Here is a 26,197-nt window from a genome sequence, read left to right as displayed (position 1 = left end):
ACCTCCTCGACTATTGCCCCCACAAGAAAGTGCCTACTTGGGTGTGCAAGGCCCACGGAGACTTTGAATTGAAGCGGCTGTGGTGGCAGAGGAATCGCCTATTCCTGCACAAGGGGTTGGTCTACCGAAGTTCCCAGGACCCAGTCTCAGGAGACCGCATACACCAGATTGTGGTTCCCAGAAGGGATGCAGCCATGGTTCTGAATGCCTATCATGATCAATCCGGACACTTCGGGGTCCATAAGACAGAGATCACCGTCAGAAGGAGATTTTACTGGATTGGGATGCGGGGAGACATTGAGAAATGGTGTGCCGAGTGCTCCGTGTGCAACGCGATAAAGAACCCCAGGAGGGACGCAAGAACCTCTTTGCATCCCCTCTTTACAGAAAGGCTGAATCAAATTGTTGCCTTGGACCATGTGAAGCTGGCCCCCACTCGATCTGGCTATTGTCATGCTCTAACTATGGTGGATCATTATTCCAAGTGGGTGGTGGTGGTCCCCGTCAAGGATCTTACCGCCAAGACTGCTGCTCAACTCTTCTATCGACATTGGATCCAACCCCTGGAGTGTCCCGAATCGGTCCTCATGGATCGGGGAACCGCCTTTGAAGCCCAGTTGTTCCAGGAACTTTGCCGGTTGCATGATTGCAAGAAGCTCCGGACAACCGCCTACCATCCCCAAGGGAATGGGCTCTGCGAGAGGATCAATCAAGTGTTCATCCAGATGCTCAGAGCAGCCTCTGTCTCAAAGCACGAAGAGTGGCCTCAGCTGTTGCCTGAACTCCTGGAAATTTACAATAACACTGTTCACTGCTCTACGGGGTATACACCCTTTTTCCTGATGATGGGCCGACAAGGCCAATTGCCAAAGGATCGAACCTTTGGGCTACAGGCACCTTTCAACAATTCTCCTCAGGTTTCCCAAGGTTGGGTGTTAGAGCATCAACGAAGAATTGAGGAAGCCAAGGACATTATTGAGAAGAAAATAGGTGAAGTTCATGAATGCCAGCAGAAAGATTATAATCTACATGCTTCGGCTCAGCCCTTACAGCTTGGAGATAAAGTGTGGCTCAGAAAATTTCCTAGAACCAATAAATTGGACTCATTGTGGGAAACGGAGCCATACACCATCACTGCGGTTCCTTATCCCGAAACGGACGTGTACGAGATACAAAAAGACGGGTTCGAGCCACAGGTGGTTAACCGGAATAGGATAAAAGTATGCCTGAAAGAAGACATGCTTGGCCCATCTCCTCCTACTCCTTCTGATCCTCCTGCTACTTCTACTCCACCTCCACCAAGGCCAATGAGATAATATGTGCCGGGAAAAGGAATTCATCCCACTATGGACGTTCCTTTGTTCCCATCTCAGCAGCCTACCATGTATTGGGGCATAACGTTCCCAGCTCCATCCAGCAAGCCGCCACTGGTTGCACCACCCAGTCAGTTGCCAGTAGCTGTTGCTCCCTGTCAACCACCATTGGTTGCTACACCCAACATCAATCCTGCTCCAGTGACTACTCCAGATATTGATTCCATTACTCCACCTGTCTTAAGAGAACCCCTCAGTTCGACCGAAGATTTTGCTTCCGTTTCCAGCCCTCCAGCTGGTCCCTCGGGGACTGAAGTTCTTGAAGAATCCTCAAGTCAAGGAACTCCTGATGACTCAGAGGTGGTGTTGCGGCAGTCTCAAAGGACTACACAGGTTAAACTACCCATCAGGTACCAGGACTCACATTTAGTACCTGCACACATAGTACCTTTGATAACCCACTTCAATGCTCTGCCAATCACTTTTCAGTACGCCAGATTACTAACTTAAATGTACTATCTGAAAATTTCTCTAGTACATACATCAAAATAAATATCTCACTTAAGAAAACATTTATGAATGGTAGCATATTGATACCCAATTCCTGCCACTGTTAGGTACACTTCTTCTTCTCCTTCATTGCGTGTGTGAGATGCTCTGCCTGGCCAGTAGGTGCTCTTGCTAATACAGAATTAAACACGTAATTCAAAGAATAACCTAGTTAGGTTGTTTTTGAAAGTGCTCTAGGGATAGGTTGCGTGTAGCCGATAGACCATAGCAGCCACCCTTACTGTGACCTAGCTCCCGGCTAGCCAGTATAACCTTATGTGTACTAAAAGGTAACTTATTGTTGGCAAAGAAATAAAATGTGTGAGATAATAAAAGTGTCTAAGTCAGCTTGAAACTAAAGATAAATAGAGCTGAACTAATGTCTTGATAGTCTTGTGTATAGAGAGTTATATTAATGTTCAGTTTAGCCTCCAAGGATGTGTAGAGAGCTAAATAAAAATGTCTAAGAAGCTAGAAACTAAAGTATAGATAGCTTTGTTAATGTCTAGATAGCATTCATGTCTAGATAGATTTCTATTGTCTAGTCCAGATACTAATAAGAGTATTAGAGAATGTAAATGTGTTCAATGTTTACTTAGGATGTATAGCAAAATCATAGATCATCCTGTTCTAGTCCCTCTGTCTTAGGGGACAGACGTCGAGGTCAACTTATCTTAAGTAAGGGGGTTTGTTTGGTCCCGGTACCGTATCCTATCCGGTACCTGCGTGTATGGGTCCCCTTAGCCAGAGTCCCTAGGACGTCGGGGTCCCCATTGTCTAGTTCACCCCTAGTCACCTCTCATCCAGATAGTTATTGCTCCAATAGCTTACTTAGGAAGCATGTAAATATTATATAAATGCCCTATAAATAGTTAATTACCTGTCTATAGCGTAGCAGGACCTGCGGGTCACGTGGTTAAGTGACCTCTATGGTATTTCTGCTTTAGGACCTTTGGAGGCCCTTGTGACGTAGTCAATCCCATCACTCATTGTAACGGTGAATGACGGATGTTCGGACCAATCAGATTAGCCCCACCCCCTGCCCATATAAGGGAGCGGCGGCCATCTTCTAGCTCTCGTGGGCTCTGGTTCCTGTGCAAGCAAGCAAGAAGCATCTGCGCTGCTGAAATCTGTGAGTCTAGGCCTGAACCTTGCGGCGACGGCCGATAACTTCTAACTGCTGAGTGCATCAATCCCCACGCACTCTGCAAGATCACCGGACCTTATCTATCCCCTAAATCCGGACGGATCTGCAATAATTACCCTAAATTCAGAGACTTTAATTTATTTCAAGGTCCGCAACAATTGTCAGTACAATTACATGCACCTGTCGTTTCTGGGAAGGGAGGCGATAGGCCGGAGGATTACCTCAGCATACTAGCCCTCAGCCTGGCGTCACGAACTATAGGGTTAACATTAACCCCTCATCTACCGAAACAATACCCCCACTACCAACACCCCCCAAGGGCTACCACATATACATAGCAATTGACATGAATGTGTATCTTATAAAGGCTATGTGCAGTATAAGCTAAAATACATGCACAGTATACTATGAGTATTTACCACGAAACTGCTATAAGCATATGTGCAGTATACAACTATAAATGCATATGCCTTATAAATGCTACATGTATGTGTGCAGTACAAATACTGCGATGCTATGCTATGCATTAAAACAGTATGGATACCATGGGTGTATGAACAGTTAAAGCTATGGCTTGTACCGTGAAAAGTATGAGCGTATGAACAGTATAAATGCTATGAGTGTGAGTACAGTATGAATGCTATGAGCATATTACCGTATAACTAATATGAGGGAATGTACCGTAGGAATGCTATGAGCGACTATGCCTAATAATGATATACGCTCTTAGCATTTATACGGTACATTCGCTTATGTGTAGTATAAATGCTAAGAGCGTATGTGTAGTATAAATGCTAAGAGCGTGTGCGCAGCATATACTGTGAGTGCTAGGAACGTGTGAACAGCATAATGCTACTGACATGTCACTAACATAAATGCTATGAGCGTAATAGATCCTAAAATAGATCCTAAAAGAACACTACAACCATATGCATTATCAACTCTATGAACGAATGCACAATGCATGGTATGTATGCCGCCTCCATGCCTCTCCTGGATACCGCCTCCGTGCCTGTCCTGGATGCCGCCTCCATGCCTCTCCTGGATACCGCCTCCGTGCCTGTCCTGGATGCCGCCTCCATGCCTCTCCTGGATGCCGCCTCCGTGCCTGTCCTGGATGCCGCCTCCGTGCCTGTCCTGTATGATGCCTCCGCGCCTGTCCTGGATGCCGCCTCCATGCCTCTCCTGGATACCGCCTCCGTGCCTGTCCTGGATGCCGCCTCCGTGCCTGTCCTGTATGATGCCTCCGTGCCTCTCCTGGATGCCGCCTCCATGCCTCTCCTGGATACCGCCTCCGTGCCTGTCCTGGATGCCGCCTCCGTGCCTCTCCTGGATGCCGCCTCTGTGCCTGTCCTGGATGCCGCCTCCGTGCCTGTCCTGTATGCCGCCTCCGTGCCTGTCCTGTATGCCGCCTCCGTGCCTGTCCTGTATGCCGCCTCCGTGCCTGTCCTGTATGCCGCCTCCTTGCCTGTCCTGTATGATGCCTCCATGCCTGTCCTGTATGCCGCCTCCGTGCCTGTCCTGTATGCCGCCTCCGTGCCTGTCCTGTATGCCGCCTCCGTGCCTGTCCTGTATGCCGCCTCCTTGCCTGTCCTGTATGATGCCTCCATGCCTGTCCCGCATATCTGTTTGACCTCCTCCTTTCCTGATTGCATACGGGTGAACCTGTCCGTGCTGCGGCGTCTACGCTGATATCACTTCTCCCTTGTTACATTATTTTACTAACACATAACAAACTACATAATATAAAAACACAATGAAATTCTTAGTTTTAAATTAACAATAATTATGGAATAAAATTAGAGCATAAAACCTTGGTTTTCCCATAGTGAGAACAGCCAATACCTTATCTGCTAATATTACGTGGTGTCCAAAAGCGTTCCTTACAAAGCTCCTCCCACAAACCTTTCGACCGATGATGATGTCTTATTAAAGCATACCTGTCAGATCCGACAAAAAAACTTTTTTTTAACCCCTTAAGGACGGAGGGTTTTCCAGTTTTTGCACTTTCGTTTTTTCCTCCTTACCTTTTAAAAATCATAACCCTTTCAATTTTGCAGCTAAAAATCAATATGATGGCTTATTTTTTGCGCCACTAATTCTACTTTGTAATGAAATCAGTCATTTTACCCCAAAATCTACGGCAAAACGGAAAAAAAAATCATTGTGCAACAAAATTGAAGAAAAAATGCAATTTTGTAACTTTTGGGGGCTTCCGTTTCTACGCAGAAAATTTTTCAGTAAACATGACCCCTTCTCATTATTCTGTAGGTCCATACGATTAAAATGATACCCAACTTATATAGGTTTGATTTTGTCGTACTTCTGGAAAAAATCATAACTACATGCAAGAAAATTTATACATTTCAAATTGTCATCTTCTGACCCCTATAACTTTTTTATTTTTCCGTATATGGGGCGGTATGATGCTCATTTTTTTTGCGCTGTGATCTGAAGTTTTTAGCGGTACCATTTATGTATTGATCGGACTTTTTGATCACTTTTTATTCATTTTTTTATGATATAAAAAGTGACCAAAAATACGCTATTTTGGACTTTGGAATTTTTTTTGCGCATATGTCATTGTCATTATAATTCGGACATTTCCGCACGCAGCGATACCACATATGTTTATTTTTATTTACACAGTTTTTTTAATTGACAAAAGGTGGGTGATTCAAACTTTTATTAGGGAAGGGGTTAAATTCTTTTTTTTTTTTTTTTTTACTGTAATTTTTATTAAAGAATTTTCAGAAGTACAATCCAAACATAAAATAAACATAGCATAGACAGTACCAGGGCAAGGCCCATGAGTAATCAGTGCAAAAGAAAGCAAAAAATGAACAAAGAACAGGGCCAGGGCAGGGCAAGCTAATACAGCAACTGAAAGGGCTTCAACGGCCCCCGGTACTAAAATGGAGGACCATGACTACAACTACAATCAGCATATAGATATGATACAAACAAACGCCAATACACCAGCAGGGTAGACATAGGGCCTGGGCCCAAAATCAAGGGGGGAAAAGGGGAGGGAAGACAAACAGGGGGAAGCACAAAAACCCACAATAAATGACAAAATCCCACATAAGGCAGCAGGCATGAAAAACAGGGAAAAGAAAGATAAGTAGAAGAGAAGAAAAAGTTAAGGCGGTTGTCTATCAGAGAAACGATCCCAGGGTTCCCAGACAGAAATGAAGGAAGCGATAGAATTATTCAAGGAAGCCATTAAATATTCCAAAGAACGAATCTCCCGTATACAAGATAACAGGTCCGACTCGGAGGGGGGGAGGGTCCTCCTCCAGCACTTACCAATAAGAGTTTTCGTGGCTAAAACTATGTCCATAAAGAGCCAAAACATCTTCCTAGACAGAGCAGGATGAGAAAGTTGAAGAAGATAAACAAGAGGGTCAAGGGGTACCAAGACTCCCAGTACCTCAAAGAGCAGCTCCTGCACTTTAATCCAATAGCCCACAATGATAGGGCAGGACCAAAATATATGAAACACTTGCCCAAACCAACTCCGCAGCGCCAGCACTGAGGAGGGATGTCTGGGTTCAATCGATTTAACAACTCAGGTGTATGATACCAACCCATAAGCAATTCGTATTGGGTTTCCTTATAGGCCGTACAGATGGACACCTTCGAAGCCCGTTCCCATATGACCATCCACTGAGGATCAGTAATAGTAGCATTGAGTGCGTCCTCCCAATGACCCATGTAATGGTGCAATACTGGGGCATCTGCGGGAGGTTGAATAAGCAGAGAGTAGATGTCGGAGAGGAGACCCCTCATCTGAGCCCCATCACCGCATAACCTTTCAAAACCAGTCGGCTTAGACACTACCAAGGAGCCGATGGTAGTGGACATAAAATGCTGCAATTGTAGATAGTGAAAGCGCTCAGACGAGGGGAGATCCCAGCGAGATTGCAATTGAGCAAAGGAAAGAAGTGAGCGAGATAGAGGATCCACAATGTCTGCCCAACAGAAGAGACCCCTAGACCCCCACTCCCACACCATGATTACGGACCGGCCAGAGGGAAAGTCAGGATGATAGAAGAAAGAACATAGAGGGGAAGAAGGAGAGAACAGCTTGAATTTCCCAGAACAGTATCCCCAGATATATTTAGAAAACGCCATAGGGCTTAATATAGGAGACAAAGGAACAGTAGACACAGGAGGCGACCAGAGAAACGTATTGGGGTGCAGAGGGGCCAACCAAAGCTTCTCCAGCTCCATCCAGCAGCTATACGCATGATAGGAGGACCACGCCGCGAGATAGCGCAGATGGGAGGCCCAATAGTACCTAACTACATCAGGGACAGCAAGACCCCCAAACGCCCTACCAGCCATCATTACTGACATAGGGAGCCGGTGCCTCTTCCCATCCCAAATGAATTGAAAGATAGCTGTTTGGAGCGAGCGCAGGGCAGATAATGGTACACGGGCCGGTAACGTCTTGAAAAAATACAGCAATTTTGGCAGCATAGTCATTTTCACCGCCACGATACGATCGAAAAAAGATATATACTGCGAGCGCCATTTCTCCAAAAGAGCACGGAGTTCCTGAAAAAGGGGAAGATAGTTGGTAGAATAAAGCGAGGAGTAAGTAGAAGTAATATAGACCCCCAAATATTTAATAGCAGACGGAGACCACTTAAAAGAGTAATTGGAGCGAAGGAGAGTAGAAAGAGATAGTGGGAGGTTCAGAGAGAGCGCCTCAGTTTTAGAGAGATTCACTTTATAGCCACAAACTACACCGTAAGTATGAAGAGCTCTATAAAGACTAGGAAGAGAAAGTAAAGGACGAGTGAGAGTAAGAAGGACGGGTTAAATGATCTTTATTCAATTTTTTTCACATTTTTTTTTTGCAATGTTATAAATAGGAGACTATAACACTGCACACACTGATCTCTTATACTGATCATTATTATCCCATAGGAGACTATAACACTGCACACACTGATCTCTTATACTGATCATTATTATCCCATAGGAGACTATAACACTGCACACACTGATCTCTTATACTGATCATTGTTATCCCATAGGAGACTATAATACTGATCACACTGATCTCGTATACTGATCATTGTTATCCCATAGGAGACTATAACACTGTACACACTGATCTCTTATACTGATCATTGTTATCCCATAGGAGACTATAACACTGCACACACTGATCTCTTATACTGATCATTGTTATCCCATAGGAGACTATAATACTGATCACACTGATCTCGTATACTGATCATTGTTATCCCATAGGAGACTATAACACTGCACACACTGATCTCTTATACTGATCATTGTTATCCCATAGGAGACTATAACACTACACACACTGATCTCTTATACTGATCATTGTTATCCCATAGGAGACTATAACACTGCACACACTGATCTCTTATACTGATCATTGTTATCCCATAGGAGACTATAATACTGATCACACTGATCTCTTATACTGATCATTGTTATCCCATAGGAGACTATAACACTGCACGCACTGATCTCTTATAGTATCCTATGGGAAAATAATGATCAGTATAAGAGATCAGTGCGTGCAGTGTAATAGTCTCCTATGGGATAACAATGATCAGTATAAGAGATCAGTGTGTGCAGTGTTATGGTCTCCTTTGGGATAATAATGATCAGTATAAGAGATTAGTGTGTGCAGTGTTATAGTCTCCTATGGGATAACAATGATTAGTATAAGAGATCAGTGTGTGCAGTGTTATGGTCTCCTATGGGATAATAATGATGAGTATAAGAGATCAGTGTGTGCAGTGTTATACTGATCATTAACACTGCACACACTGATCTATTATACTGATCATTGTTATCCCATTAGAGACTATAACACTGCACGCACTGATCTCTTATACTGATCATTATTTTCCCATAGGAGACTATAAGAGATCAGTGTGTGCAGTGTTATAGTCTCCTATGGGATAATAATGATCAGTGTAACACTGCACACACTGATCTCTTATACTGATCATTATTATCCCATAGGAGACTATAACACTGCACACACTGATCTCTTATAGTCTCCTATGGGATAATAATGATCAGTATAAGAGATCAGTGTGTGCAGTGTTATAGCCTCCCATGGGATAACAATGATCAGTGTGTGCAGCGTTATAGTCTCCTATGGGATAACAATGATCAGTGTAAGAGATCAGTGTGTGCAGTGTTATAGTCTCCTATGGGATAACAATGATCAGTATAAGAGATCAGTGTGTGCAGTGTTATAGTCTCTTATGGGATAATAATGATCAGTGTGTGCAGTGTTATAGTCTCCTATGGGATAACAATGATCAGTATAACACTGCACACACTGATCATTACTATCCCATAGGAGACTATAACACTGCACACACTGATCTCTTATAGTCTGCTATGGGATAACAATGATCAGTATAAGAGATCAGTGTGTGCAGTGTTATAGTCTCCTATGGGATAATAATGATCAGTGTAAGAGATCAGTGTGTGCAGTGTTATAGGTCCCTATGGGATAACAATGATCAGTATAAGAGATCAGTGTGTGCAGTGTTATAGTCTCCTATGGGATAATAATGATCAGTATAACACTGCACACACTGATCTCTTATACTGATCATTATTATCCCATAGGAGACTATAACACTGCACACACTGATCTCTTATAGTCTCCTATGGGATAATAATGATCAGTATAAGAGATCAGTGTGTGCAGTGTTATAGCCTCCTATGGGATAACAATGATCAGTGTGTGCAGCGTTATAGTCTCCTATGGGATAACAATGATCAGTGTAAGAGATCAGTGTGTGCAGTGTTATAGTCTCCTATGGGATAACAATGATCAGTATAAGAGATCAGTGTGTGCAGTGTTATAGTCTCCTATGGGATAATAATGATCAGTGTGTGCAGTGTTATAGTCTCCTATGGGATAACAATGATCAGTATAACACTGCACACACTGATCATTACTATCCCATAGGAGACTATAACACTGCACACACTGATCTCTTATAGTCTCCTATGGGATAACAATGATCAGTATAAGAGATCAGTGTGTGCAGTGTTATAGTCTCCTATGGGATAATAATGATCAGTGTAAGAGATCAGTGTGTGCAGTGTTATAGGTCCCTATGGGATAACAATGATCAGTATAAGAGATCAGTGTGTGCAGTGTTATAGTCTCCTATGGGATAATAATGATCAGTATGTGCAGTGTTATAGTCTCTTATGGCATAACAATGATCAGTATAACGCTGCACACACTGATCATTATTATCCCATAGGAGACTATAACACTGCACACACTGATCTCTTATAGTGATCATTGTTATCCCATAGGGACCTATAACACTGCACACACTGATCTTTTACATTGATCAGTGTTTTCTCATAAGAAACCATTGATCAATGATTCTGCCGCCTGACTGCTCATGCCTGGATCTCAGGCACTGAGCAGTCATTCGGTGATCGGACAGCATGGAGGAAGGTGGGGACTCTCCTGCTGTCTTTACAGCTATTTGGGATGCCACGATTTCACCGCAGACATCCCAAACAGCACCCTGAGCTAACTGGCAGTGCTTTCCTTTCACTTTAGACGTGGCGTTCAACTTTGAACGCCGCGTCTAAAGGGTTAATAGTGATCACAGTGCTGCGCGCTTTTAGCCACGGGTCCCGGCCGTTGTTAGAGGCCTGGCCCCGCATTATAGACAGGGAGCGGGCTGAGGGCGTATAGGTACGCCCTCCATCCCCAAGGAGCTAATATATCACTCAGTACCTAATCCTGACCATGTACATCTAATTTTTATGTGTTTAGCTCCTTTATTAGTTTTTTTATTACACTTTTAATTTAGCTCACTAGTCTGAATTCTTCTCAAAGGGAGGGAGCGTGGCCTCACTGTGCAGGTCTCCGCCCCCTCCCTCAGTATGCTGTCTGTTCACATCTCCCCTAGCATTAGCAAAACTACAACTCCCAGCTTGTCCTCACTGACAGTAGGGACACAGGATGACAGTGGGAGGAGCCCTGCACTCACAGCTGTCAATCAAGGAAGTGTGTCCATGACATAGGTGATGACTCATGGACACAGCAGGACTGGTATGTGTCCAAGCAGGCAGGCAGGGGACAGTTGTATGACATACCGAACATTTTCTTTTTTTTTATATAACTGTTTATTTTTTTACTTTTTTCTCTTGCAAAAATAAAATATACAATATTAACAGGACATAGAAACTTGTCAAAGAGACGCAGCTCTCATCAATCAAGGTCTGTAGAAAAATATACAAAACAGTTCAGTCGGTATTTTTGATGGGGTCAAAGAGAGAGAAAGCATTCAACAAGATCATGAATCCAACAAAAAGGCAGAGCTCCTATAAGTATGTAATGGTAGGAAGCCAAATTCAACTGTATACACTATGGTAGTGAACCGAAATACAGGCAGCAAGTTAAAGTAAGAGGCTCACACAGTATTTACGGCTATGACTGAAAAGCATGGAGTTAAGGAGAAAAAGTAAAAGAAGAAGAAAAAAATAACAAAAGTAATTAGAAAGGTAAATGAGCAGAGAGAAAGGACAAAGAATGTTACACGTCCACAAGGCCATGGATTATGAGGTCTGAGAGAAGGAGGAGTCAGTGTCCATCACCTCCGAGGATGCCGCGTTCGCTGATAATTAGGTAACGTATTTTCCATAACTGCAGTTAGATATTCCATGCGTTTTGTCAAGTAGCACCGGGAGAGGAGGGACCTCCGATCGCAGCCACCACTGCGCTATGAGAGATTTGGCCGCAGTCAGTATATGGAGAGTCAGTTTTTTCAGAAATTTAGTAAGACTAACAGGTAGTAGGTTAAGTAGATATATGTAAAGTACTGTAAGAGTCCTTCGTATTATGCGTTGAACCTCCAACCAATAACGTTTTAGGCGATGGCAGTCCCAGAAAATATGAGACAAAGTGCCAATTGCAGTCTTACAACGCCAGCATGTATCAGGGATGTGGGGATGGAATTTATGAAGAACATCTGGGGTATGGTACCATCGCAGCAATATCTTTAAGAGAAAATCAATATAAGATATACACGAGGCAGATCCTGCTGCGTTAGACCAGATAACGCGCCATTTTTCAAAAGGAATGCTACGTCCCAAATAGCCCTCCGATTTGTGCATATATGAGTGTAGATTCGATGAGAGATCAGTCGGTGTAGAGAGTATCGTGTATATCCGAGAGATAAGGCCTTTGGAAGAGACCGTCCCTTTACATAATCCCTCAAATGAGGTAAATGGGGGAAGCGGGTTAGTAGTCTGGGATGAGAAAAAGTGTTCAACAATTCCACTATATCATTATCAAAACCCAATGACCATGGATTCAGGAGTTCGTCCGGCGCAGAGAGGAACCATCAGGAAGCCAAGTAAAATCAATGGATTTATTAAATGCAACGCGTTTCGCTGCGCATGCGCAGCTTCATCAGGCATAACAAGAGAAGGCTGGTAACAGATATATATACCTCCAGGAATTAACCATTAGAGTACTTTTTGAAAGAGTTGTTGCATAAAATTACATATCCACAATTGAATGTGACAATATATATAAAAAAAAAATTTGAAAAATATAAATAAATATAAATAGACGACAATCACAAAAATAAAACAATAGTGTAGAAGTACAATGAAATCACATAAACATATAATTATCGCATGTGGTGTGAATATACCCCACATGCCACTTAAGCAATCACACCGCTTGGTCACCGGAGCCGCATTCAACAACACAAGTTGAATATTGTTTCAAAAAATAAAGTATAGAAAAATATGGACCTATAAGATACCATATGTGTTAGTTCAGAAAGCAAAAATTAAATTATATATCTAAATGGGCAATGACAGTACAAATAAAGTAGAATGAACAGTGCGGTATTACAAATGGCAACTGACCCGAGGGCGACATGTGAGCATTACTTAGAGGAGAAGGAGGGAATGAACTAGAATAACTCATGCGGGATTGAATACAGCCCCCGGCCAAGACGCAAGGTGTGAATACTCCTAGAAGGATAACAACATATTTAGAACATCAAAGTTTGCAAACGACAAATTATAATAAACATACAGAGGTTTCTGTATACAAAGAAGAAAAAAGAAAGAAAAGAACCTGGATAATAGAGCATGAATAATATAGATGAACAGTAAAAAGACCAGATAATAAGAATAAGAATAATAAAATATGACAAAAGACGTATCTATAAACCAACTTCAATAAACAAGTAGGAGAAAGGGAGACAATATCCTGGATAGGACGCTCCAGGATGAACAGCACAGAAGGAACAACGGAAACAAAAACGGGTATAGATGTAATATTTTGGAGATTAATCTATTAGGAGAAATATAATATTAAAGACCCTAATTTATCAGATTATTTAAATAATAATAGATTAATCTCCAAAATATTACATCTATACCCGTTTTTGTTTCCGTTGTTCCTTCTGTGCTGTTCATCCTGGAGCGTCCTATCCAGGATATTGTCTCCCTTTCTCCTACTTGTTTATTGAAATTGGTTTATAGATACGTCTTTTGTCATATTTTATTATTATTCTTATTATCTGGTCTTTTTACTGTTTATCTATATTATTCATGCTCTATTATCCAGGTTCTTTTCTTTCTTTTTTCTTCTTTGTATACAGAAACCTCTGTATGTTTATTATAATTTGTCGTTTGCAAACTTTGATGTTCTAAATATGTTGTTATCCTTCTAGGAGTATTCACACCTTGCGTCTTGGCCGGGGGCTGTATTCAATCCCGCACGAGTTATTCTAGTTCATTCCCCTCCTTCTCCTCTAAGTAATGCTCACATGTCGCCCTCGGGTCAGTTGCCATTTGTAATACCGCACTGTTCATTCTACTTTATTTGTACTGTCATTGCCCATTTAGATATATAATTTAATTTTTGCTTTCTGCACTAACACATATAGTATCTTATAGGTCCATATTTTTCTATACTTTATATTTTGAAACAATATTCAACTTGCGTTGTTGAATGCGGCTCCGGTGACCAAGCGGTGTGATTGCTTAAGTGGCATGTGGGGTATATTCACACCACATGCGATAATTATATGTTCATGTGATTTCATTGTACTTCTACACTATTGTTTTATTTTTGTGATTGTCGTCTGTCTATTTATATTTATTTATATTTTTCAAAACATTTTTTTATATATATTGTCACATTCAATTGTGAATATGTAATTTTATGCAACAACTCTTTCAAAAAGTACTCTAATGGTTAATTCCTGGAGGTATATATATCTGTTACCAGCCTTCTCTTGTTATGCCTGATGAAGCTGCGCATGCGCAGCGAAACGCGTTGCATTTAATAAATCCATTGATTTTACTTGGCTTCCTGATGGTTCCTCTCTGCGCCGGACGAACTCCTGAATCCATGGTCATTGGGTTTTGATGTTACTTCTACCCAGGAGGGCTGCAGTGGACCTTCTTCCATATCTCTTCTGCTCTTAACCTTGTTGTGTGTGGGCGCACAACCAACTTTGGTAAGCGGCTTGGGAATTACCGTCCCCCACCCCCACTAACAAGATCTGCTGATCCAGCACATGAGGCGCCTTCCTCCCTCTCACTATATCATTATAGAAGAGTCGGGGAGATTATATTTATCACGTAAGTCAGCGAAAGGCCGAACACTGTGTCTTAGAGGATCCACAATGTTATGGAGACATATTAGTCCCGCTTCCTTCCAAGGGGAGATCACATCCAAATCATCACTGACAGGTATATTGGTGTAGAAAAGAATTAGGGTTTGCAAGTTGTTATGTGATTTCAAACTATATTCCGGAGAACATTTATTCCAGATGTCAAGTAAATGCTTCATGGGGCCCAGTAAATTTTTGGTGGATTCAGCGTGGCTGGTTCTGTAACACCCAGAAGTTATGTATAGACGGAATAATGCTATAGAAACAATGGATTCAGCGTGGCTGGTTCTGTAACACCCAGAAGTTATGTATAGACGGGATAATGATATAGAAACAATGGATTCAGCGTGGCTGGTTCTGTAACACCCAGAAGTTATGTATAGACGGGATAATGATATAGAAACAATGGATTCAGCGTGGCTGGTTCTGTAACACCCAGAAGTTATGTATAGACGGGATAATGATATAGAAACAATGGATTCAGCGTGGCTGGTTCTGTAACACCCAGAAGTTATGTATAGACGGGATAATGATATAGAAACAATGGATTCAGCGTGGCTGGTTCTGTAACACCCAGAAGTTATGTATAGACGGGATAATAATATAGAAACAATGGATTCAGCGTGGCTGGTTCTGTAACACCCAGAAGTTATGTATAGACGGGATAATGATTTAGAAACAATGGATTCAGCGTGGCTGGTTCTGTAACACCCAGAAGTTATGTATAGACGGGATAATGATATAGAAACAATGGATTCAGCGTGGCTGGTTCTGTAACACCTATAAGTTATGTATAGACGGGATAATGATATAGAAACAATGGATTCAGCGTGGCTGGTTCTGTAACACCCAGAAGTTATGTATAGACGGGATAATGATATAGAAACAATGGATTCAGCGTGGCTGGTTCTGTAACACCCAGAAGTTATGTATAGACGGGATAATGATATAGAAACAATGGATTCAGCGTGGCTGGTTCTGTAACACCCAGAAGTTATGTATAGACGGGATAATGATATAGAAACAATGGATTCAGCGTGGCTGGTTCTGTAACACCCAGAAGTTATGTATAGACGGGATAATGATATAGAAACAATGGATTCAGCGTGGCTGGTTCTGTAACACCCAGAAGTTATGTATAGACGGGATAATGATATAGAAACAATGGATTCAGCGTGGCTGGTTCTGTAACACCTATAAATTATGTATAGACGGGATAATGATATAGAAACAATGGATTCAGCGTGGCTGGTTCTGTAACACCTATAAGTTATGTATAGACGGGATAATGATATAGAAACAATGGATTCAGCGTGGCTGGTTCTGTAACACCCAGAAGTTATTTATAGACGGGATAATGATATAGAAACAATGGATTCAGCGTGGCTGGTGCTGTAACACAGAGTACCTGGAACGAGAGGGGTCCGGCTGCCATACTCTATACCTCCCACACCATAGGAGGACTCCTGTGACACTCCCTTGTAAAGGCCTCTTCATGACATTGCCCTAATGATCTCCAAAACAAAAGTGGGACTTCTCACCGAAGAGGATAGACCTCCAATCCAGCCTCCATCACTGAAGAGGATAGACCTCCAATCCACCCTCCATCACTGCAGGGGATAGACCTCCATTCCAGCCTCCACCATTAAAGAGGATAGACCTCCATTCCAGCCTCATCACTGAAGAGGATAGACCTCCATTACACCCTCCACCACTAAAGAGTATAGACCTCCATTCCAGCCTCATCACAGAAGAGGATAGACCTCCAATTCACCCTCCATCACTGAAGAGGATAGACCTCCAATCCACCCTCCATCACTGAAGGGGATAGACCTCCATTCCAGCCTCATCACTGAAGAGGATAGACCTCCATTACACCCTCCACCACTAAAGAGTATAGACCTCCATTCCAGCCTCATCACAGAAGAGGATAGACCTCCATTACACCCTCCACCACTAAAGAGTATAGACCTCCATTCCAGCCTCATCACAGAAGAGGATAGACCTCCGTTACACCCTCCACCACTAAAGAGGATAGACCTCCATTACACCCCCCATCACTGAAGAGGATAGACCTCCATTACACCCTCCACCACTAAAGAGGATAGACCTCCATTACACCCCCCATCACTGAAGAGGATAGACCTCCATTCCAGCCTCATCACAGAAAAGGATAGACCTCCATTACACCCTCCATCATGGAAGAGGATAGTCCACCATTCCAGCCTCACCACAGAAGAGGATAGACCTCCATTCCAGGCTTCATCACTGAAGAGGATAAACCTCCAATCCACCCTCCATCACTGAAGAGGCTGTGCCGGCAGGGTGGTGGAGGTTACAGGGCTGTGTCGGCAGGGAGGAGGAGGAGGTTACGAGGGCTGTGCCGGCAGGGAGGAGGAGGTTACGGGGTCGTGCTAGCGGGGAGGAGGAGGTTACAGGGGCTGTGCTGGCGGGGAGGAGGAGGTTACGGGGCTGTGCTAGTGGGGTAGAGGAGGTTACGGGGGCTGCGCTGGCGCAGAACAGGAAAAACATAATCAAAACCCTTATGTGTTTCCAGCCCAATAGGAATGTTATAAATTATCAACTTTGTGGTCTGAAAATAAAAACAATAATCAAATATATATTTTTTTAATTCTAACAGAAAATGGAAACTTCCTGTTATCAGTGAATTACAAGGGAGAAGATGGAGGGATCATGGAGCGCTACTCAGGAGAAGATGGAGGGATCATGGAGCGCTACTCAGGAGAAGATGGAGGGATCATGGAGCGCTCCTCAGGAGAAGATGGAGGGATCATGGAGCGCTCCTCAGGAGAAGACCTCCTTACCCCTAATGTCCATCCAAATCTATCATATAATAATTCCCTTGATCATGGGGAACCGTCTCCTCACCGGACGGATGAGAAAGGGAAGAAAAAGTTTCGATGTTATGAATGTGGAAAATATTTTAAGCAAAGCTCAAGTTTATTTATACACAAAAGAATTCACACAGGAGAGAAGCCGTATTCATGTTCAGAATGTGGGAAATGTTTTACCCGTAAATCAGGCCTTAATACACATGAAAAAAGACACACAGGGGAAAAGCTTTATTCATGTTCAGAATGTGGGAAATGTTTTACAGATAAATCAAATCTTGCTAAACATGAGAGAATTCACACAGGAGAAAAACCATATTCATGTTCAGAATGTGGAAAATGCTTTACAAATAAATCGCATCTTGTTATACATGAGAGAAGTCACACAGGAGAAAGGCCGTATTCATGTTCAGAATGTGGAAAATGTTTTACTAATACATCACATCTTGTTACTCATGAGAGAATTCACACAGGGGAGAAGCCGTATTCATGTTCAGAATGTGAGAAAAGTTTTATTACTAAAACCAAACTTAGAAATCATCAGAGAATCCACTTAGGAGAGAAGCTGTTTTCCTGTTCGTTATGTGGGAAATATTTTACAGATAAATCAAGTCTAGTTATTCATCAGAGAATCCACACATGAGAGAAGTCACACTGGAGAGAAGCCATTTCATGTTCTAAGTGTGGGAAATCTTTTATAAATAAATCAAATCTTGTTAAACACGAGAAAAGTCATTCAGAAAAAAATTCCTATTCATGTTCAGAATGTGGTAAACACTTGACATAAAACAAATTATATTTAATTATGGCTAAGAAAAGTCACACAGAAGAGAAGGCGTTTCCAGGTTCAGAATGTGGGAAATGTTTTATAACTGAAGGCAACCTAAGGGTTCATCAGATAAGTCACACAGGGGAGAAGCCATTTGATGCTCTGCATGAAGAATCATTTTAAGTTGTGAAACTTGTAATGTGAGAAATATGGTAATGGTAGATGTTCTTCGTGGTAGTTGTTCTTCGTGGTAGATGTTCTTCGTGGTAGATGCTCTTTGTTGTAGATGCTCTTCGTGGTAGATGCTCTTTGTGGTAGATGTTCTTTGTGGTAGATGTTCTTCGTGGTAGATGTTCTTCGTGGTAGATGTTCTTCGTGGTAGATGCTCTTTGTGGTAGATGTTCTTCGTGGTAGATGCTCTTTGTGGTAGATGCTCTTTGTGGTAGATGTTCTTCGTGGTAGATGCTCTTTGTGGTAGATGCTCTTTGTGGTAGATGTTCTTCGTGGTAGATGTTCTTCGTGGTAGATGCTCTTTGTGGTAGATGCTCTTCGTGGTAGATGTTCTTTGTAGTAGATGCTCTTCGTGGTAGATGTTCTACGTGGTAGTTGTTCTTTGTGGTAGATGTTCTTTGTGGTAGATGTTCTTTGTGGTAGATGTTCTTTGTGGTAGATGTTCTACGTGGTAGATGCTCTTCGTGGTAGATGTTCTACGTGGTAGATGTTCTTTGTGGTAGTTGTTCTTTGTGGTAGTTGTTCTTTGTGGTAGATACTCTTTGTGGTAGATGTTCTTTGTGGTAGATACTCTTTGTGGTAGATGTTCTTTGTGGTAGATGTTCTTTGTGGTAGATGTTCTTTGTGGTAGATGTTCTTCGTGGTAGATGCTCTTTGTGGTAGATGCTCTTCGTGGTAGATGCTCTTTGTGGTAGATGCTCTTTGTGGTAGATGTTCTTTGTGGTAGATGTTCTACGTGGTAGATGTTCTACGTGGTAGATGCTCTTCGTGGTAGATGTTCTACGTGGTAGTTGTTCTTTGTGGTAGATGTTCTTTGTGGTAGATGTTCTTCGTGGTAGATGTTCTTCGTGGTAGATGCTCTTTGTGATAGATGTGCTTTGTGGTAGATGTTCTTTGTGGTAGATGTTCTTCGTGGTAGATGTTCTACGTGGTAGATGTTCTTTGTGGTAGATGTTCTACGTGGTAGATGCTCTTTGTGGTAGATGTTCTTTGTGGTAGATGTTCTTCGTGGTAGATGTTCTTTGTGGTAGATGTTCTTTGTGGTAGATGTTCTTCGTGGTAGATGTTCTTTGTGGTAGATGTTCTTTGTGGTACGGCGGGGCCACGGCGGTCTGGTCTTTACTCTCTCACCCTCCCCACTAGGTAATTTACTGTTAATACTTTACTGACGTTCTGTTGGGTTCTCAGTTCTAACCTATTCTTACAGGTGAAATCCACTTAGTTTCTATGCACCCTGCGATGGGGCTATTAATCAGGATTTAACCCTTTCCCGGCTTATCGAACTATTTACTTTGGGCATTTAGCTGTATTTCCCCAATACCCACTCATCTTTGTACCTGTGGCATTGTATACATGATTCTGATGTACCCTGACCACTTCCCCCCCTTCCTGCCCTTGTGGATCTGGAGTAGTATCTCTAATTTTATGTGTTTTTAAGTGTTTGTCCCATTTTTTCTGTGAATTTTGTACTAATAAAGCTTGATGAATTTTCGACACTTTGGTCTACATACGCTTTTTCTTTTGAATGAGATAAAACAAATTATATTTAATTATGGCTAAGAAAAGTCACACAGAAGAGAAGGCGTTCCCAGGTTCAGAATGTGGGAAATGTTTTATAACTGAAGGTAACCTAAGGGTTCATCAGATAAGTCACACAGGGGAGAAGCCATTTGATGCTCTGCATGAAGAATCATTTTAAGTTGTGAAACTTGTAATGTGAGAAATATGGTAATGGTAGATGTTCTACGTGGTAGATGCTCTTTGTGGTAGATGCTCTTCGTGGTAGATGTTCTTTGTGGTAGATGCTCTTCGTGGTAGATGTTCTACGTGGTAGTTGTTCGTTGTGGTAGATGCTCTTCGTGGTAGATGTTCTACGTGGTAGATGCTCTACGTGGTAGATGTTCTTCGTGGTAGTTGTTCTTCGTGGTAGTTGTTCTTCGTGGTAGATGTTCTTCGTGGTAAATGTTCTTCGTGGTACATGTTCTTCGTGGTAGATGCTCTTGTTGGTAGATGTTCTACGTGGTAGATGCTCTTTGTGGTAGATGCTCTTCGTGGTAGATGTTCTTTGTGGTAGATGCTCTTCGTGGTAGATGTTCTACGTGGTAGTTGTTCGTTGTGGTAGATGCTCTTCGTGGTAGATGTTCTACGTGGTAGATGCTCTTCGTGGTAGATGTTCTACATGGTAGATGTTCTACGTGGTAGTTGTTCGTTGTGGTAGATGTTCTACGTGGTAGATGTTCTACGTGGTAAATGCTCTTCGTGGTAGATGCTCTACGTGGTAGATGCTCTACGTGGTAGATGCTCTTCGTGGTAGATGTTCTTCGTGGTAGATGTTCTTCGTGGTAGATGCTCTTCGTGGTAGATGCTCTTCATGGTAGATGTTCTTCGTGGTAGATGCTCTTTGTGGTAGATGCTCTTCGTGGTAGATGTTCTTCGTGGTAGTTGTTCTTTGTGGTAGATGTTCTTTGTGGTAGATGCTCTTTGTGGTAGATGTTCTTTGTGGTAGTTGTTCTTTGTGGTAGATGTTCTTTGTGGTAGATGCTCTTTGTGGTAGATGCTCTTTGTGGTAGATGCTCTTTGTGGTAGATGTTCTTTATGGTGCTGTCAGGACTGGTATTATACTATATATACTGTATACTCTGGTATTATACTATATATACTGTATACTCTGGTATTATACTATATATACTGTATACTCTGGTATTATACTATATATACTGTATACTCTGGTATTATATAATACTGATGGAGTTTTCTGAACACCTTAATAACATCAGACCAGAGTTAATATTCCCCTTGACACAGGCTAGGAATAGTGTCAGCTTTTACATTGCTGGAAAAGGACGGTAAAGGCCGTCGCTGCACAGACTAGAACTGAGAGAACTTCCAGTGATTCAATTGGTCACGAACCTCGCGGCTCGGCGTTTGCTGACTTTATCCTGTATAAATTAGTTCATCTTTCAGGTGTCCGGTGGATGGAGACTCTCCTAGGACTGTATCCACCTTCTCCAGCCACCGTACACCTGAAAGATGAACTAATTTATACAGGATAAAGTCAGCAAATGCCGACCGCGAGGTTCGTGACCAATCGAATCGCTGTAACTTTGCTCATCTCTAGCACAAACCTATTCAGGAAAGCCATGGATAAAAACTGTTTACTCCATTTTACGAGTGCTCCCAATGGATCCCAATCTCACAAGGGTCAAAGACCCTTCTGTAAGGGAACAACGATTACAAGAACTAGATGATAAACTAAGACACCGGGTTATCTGGAAAGAACTCTAAATGCGAGGGAGGAAGGAACCTTTAGATCGAAACAAAAATCTATCCCTATTGTCAGAACTTTTCATCCATTGAGTCACAGGATCGACAGGATTATAAAAGAACATTGACGTATCCTGGGGAGATCCTATCCGGGGATAGAGGAATCTGCTACCGCCCCACTGATTTGTAATAAAAGAGCCCCAAACATCAAGGACAAACCAACCCGGGCGGACTCAACAAACTGGCACATACCTTTGCTTTAATTGTGCACAATGCAGCAATGTGATGAGGAACAATAAAATGACTCCCCCCCCCCCTATCAACAGATTCTTTACATGTCAATCCAGAAACATCATTTATCTGATCAAATGTCTGTGCGATCTCCTATACGATGGGGAAACTTCCCAGCATTGATAGACACAAGTCAAGTATTGTTTGCAAAAAATGTATTACTGCCGATCCCCAATCACTTTTACATTAAGAATCATAACATCGCGCAACTGTGATCAAGGGATTGATGAGGTCATTTCACCACAGAGGGGCGGAGATGTTAAGAACCACGACTATGAATTATCTAATCTGCTATATTGAGCATTGTGCCATATATATATATATATATATATATATATTTACTTGTCTCTCTTTCTCCTTGTAGCTACAACGGCCGTCTTGAAGCCCCACCCCCGCTACTACTGTCTCTAATTCATTCATAAAATGTATCAGGTGGGTTTTCGCATTTGGGACCGTTGCATCACAGGGGGATGTGTTCTGGGAATTTGATGATGTATTTTGTGAGTGTTAGGCACATAAATAGTGCCTTGTCCGTATTAGTGCCATGCAGTTGAAAAAGGCTGTACTGTCCGGAACGCGTGCTGTGTTTATGTATGGGCATTTTGCTTGAATAAAAGAAATACTTTTCAGCATAATCTGGTGTCGGGATTTCTTCACCTCTATTGGACATACCTCATCCCTGGCACCCACCTGAATCTACAGTGCCAATCTAACTACTATTATGGATTACCCCTAAAAAAGGTCCTGGTGTTGCTGCAGGTTGGCTGGGTGGCGGTTGAGTTACATGGTTTTACCTCAAGGTAAAGAAAAAACACAGGAGAGGAAAAAGAGGAGGAAAACGAAAGAAAGAAAGAAAGGAACTACATCTATGAAAACCGCAGGAGAGAAAATTTCCACCTATCCCAACATGACCTAAGGGACTATCGTTCTGCTCCACCAACAAACCAGATGACTTTACACTTTTCCTGGATCTACACCACTTTACAAGAAAGCTCACACTTCAAAAACATTTCCTTCTGCCCAGCCAAGAACTATCTAAGATCCCAGTGTCTAAAGAAACCAACCAACCAGGGGGAAAACACCCCCAAGCCAAGAACAAATCCACTTTCTCTCCCACCCACAGCCAAGGCCATTCAATCAAAACCCTTCCATGACCTTGTAGCTCAAGATCTTAAACACATACTCACAAATACAGAAAAACGGATCACTGACAAAGAAAGAGAAAGAAGCCCTCAAGTACCTAAAAGAGAACAAGGAAATAGTCATAAGGTCAGCAGACAAAGGTGGGGGGCATAGTCCTACAGAACTATGACGACTATCATGCTGAAGCACTAAAAATCCTCCAAGATGAAGATTAATATGAAAAACTAAGTTACAACCCATATCCCAAATTGCAAGAAACTATAAAAGGACTTCTAGATAAGGCATCCACAGAAAACATCAGCAGCAACAACAAAAAGAAATTCCTGTACATAGACAACCCCACCATAGACAACCCCTCCACACCTTTCTACTACCAACTACCAAAAGTACACAAACAACACCCCCCCCCCCCCCCCCCCCTGCAGACCCATCATCTCCGGAATCAATAGCCAAACCATACAAATATCTCATTACCTGGACCTCATCTTACAAGACCACGTTCAATCCCTTCCCAGCTACTTAAAAAGTTCAGATGATCTAATCAAATTACTCCTCCCTATACCATGGCACAAATATCTCATTTTTGTGAACATGGACGTCACGGCACTTTTCTCAAACATAAAACATGACATAGGCCTGAACTGTATCAAATTGATTCTAGAGGAAGATCCCACCAAAACAGCAACATTTTCTACTACAGTGCTTAGAAATTGTACTAAAACACAACTACTTTACATACGACGGTGCCACCTACCACCAGACGTGGGGCACTGTGATGGGCACATGGGTGGCAGCATCTTATGCCAATCTGGTAATGGGCACTTTTGAGAAAAAATTCTTCACTTCTCATCCTCTATTCCAAGAAAATGTCATATTGTACCGTTGGTACATAGACGACCTCTTCATGCTCATTACCAGCATCAATAATAACAACTAGGGCATCACATTAACCTCCAACAAATCTGCCAATAAAATCGACTTCCTGGATCTAGAGATTTACCACAAAAACAACAGCATCATCACCTCCATCCATTTAAAAAAAGTTGATTCAAACAGTTCATTCAGCAGCGGGCACTACAAAAAATAGAAAAAAAGGCTACCCCAAGAAAATCCTAAATGAAGCATACAATAAAAATATATCTCTAACACAAGAGTATTGTCTGATAAAAAAAAGCAGAAAAAACTCTGAAAATCAAATCAAACACAATTTTATTATCGTGTAGAAAGCTGAAAATGAAAATGTCGGCGACTCACCGATGCTGGTTCGTATTAATCTTCTTTATTCAACATACTCACAAACATGGGGAGAGAGACGATGTACAGGGGAACAGCTGACTGGCAACGGGACCGTTTCACATGGTATACATGCTTCTTCTGGCCTCAACTGGATACAAAACATGTGACTACATATACAGGTAGGTACTAAGTGCTCAACCTATCACTTGAGAATACGTGTGAAGTTACGTTTAAAGTGACGGAGTAGGCAGGCGGCAACTATACCTAGTAATAGCCAACCTAGCCCTTGAGAATAAAATCATAATAAAAAGTGTTATTAAAAACAAGGAGCCAAATCAACCCGGTCGTTAAGACCCAAAGGGCAGGTTGCTTCTGTCCTTAATATCCAGAAAGTCTCTCTTTGCAATAATAGCTTATCCAGTGTGATTCCGGGTCTCGGCTCTACTCTCTCGATACCTGCAAAAGAAACTGCATCGGGACTTCCTCCGTGGACTTCTATTATGTGGCTAATCAGGCGAGGGGCACCCTTTCGGGTACGTAAAGAATAAATGTGTTCACGAACACGATTAAATAATGGCCTGATAGTCTTCCCCACATAGTAGAAGCCGCACGGACAAAACAATACATACACAATGTACTTTGTGCGGCATGTAATCAAAGAAGTTACAGTGGGTGTTATAGGCCCTAATCGGATAGTTTTTTGACATGTAATAAATTTACAAAAATTGCAACTTTTGCATGCATAATTTCCAATCGGGACTACATCAGTTAACCAGGTCGTTTTATTTTTATTCTTGGTATCTTTTTGTTGTTGTTTTAATATTTCCCCTAGAGTCTTATTTTTCTTATAGGCTATTGAAGGTTTTCTCTTTGCCATCATGCCTAAGTCTTCATCTCCTTCGACAATAAACCAATTCCTGCGGATCGCTTGTTCTATTATATTGTTAATCGGTGAATTTTTTAAAGTAAACACAAATCTTTTTTCTGATTCATTACTATAATTTTTCTTCTTAGTCTTAGATACTAACAGATCATCTCTTTTAAGGCTACCTGCTTTTTTCGGGCGTTCGCTATTGTGATAGATATTTATAGGTGTGTATACATACATTTTATATACTGTATATGTAAAATGCCCATTTAGGATGAAAACTCCACATTTCTGTTACTTGTCCACTCCTCCCCTATCTGCCCTCCCCCATCTGCTCTCTCTCATATCACCTCTCCCATCGTGTGATGACTTTGAACAAAGAAAGACCGGGAAAGTTACAGGAAGTGGAGTGCCATGAGGACAATTCACATTCCCCATGATATTTGCACACTCCCTAAATGCTAGAACATCCCCTAGCAGGGGGTGGGAACTTATGTTAATGACAAAGGTGATATAAGCTTGAACGATTTGAAATAAAGCCAGTGGACAGCACACAGAACGCTAAAGCACAATGGCTCTGTCTGATTTATTTCTCTATGCTTCGGTATATACATTATGTACAAGAACAATAAGTTAATCTACCACAGATGGCACCCAACGTGGGGCTGGATTATAGGCCTCATGTGCAGGTCAGGTCGCAGTACCCAGACCAGACGCTGGAACAAAGACGGACGCAGATGGGATTTGATCAACTCCAGGCTTAAGGTAGGACATACTTGTTCCTAGCCAAAAGCACCCATGTCTCCCCTTTGTTTTGTCTTGCTAATCTAGCTGACTTGCATGT

The 26,197-nt window shown here is 42.1% G+C and overlaps 1 protein-coding gene across 2 annotated transcripts in view; it reads left to right on the top strand.

Moving 5' to 3' along the window:
- Positions 1-21,541, top strand: part of LOC130343134 (oocyte zinc finger protein XlCOF8.4-like) — a 75,476-nt gene extending 53,935 nt beyond the window's left edge. For both annotated transcript variants that reach the window (XM_056554314.1, XM_056554315.1), the window contains exon 7: positions 17,341-21,541. In XM_056554314.1, coding sequence (XP_056410289.1) covers positions 17,341-18,194 — 854 coding nt within the window. In that variant the 3' untranslated portion in view covers positions 18,195-21,541. The remainder of the gene's footprint in view (positions 1-17,340) is intronic.
- Positions 21,542-26,197: the final 4,656 nt, after the last annotated feature.

This window comes from Hyla sarda, unplaced genomic scaffold (assembly GCF_029499605.1).
Source record: "Hyla sarda isolate aHylSar1 unplaced genomic scaffold, aHylSar1.hap1 scaffold_667, whole genome shotgun sequence".
Taxonomy (NCBI): domain Eukaryota; kingdom Metazoa; phylum Chordata; class Amphibia; order Anura; family Hylidae; genus Hyla; species Hyla sarda.
The sequence above is the reverse complement of the archived record's forward strand: the minus strand, read 5'-3'. Positions and strand labels throughout refer to the sequence as shown.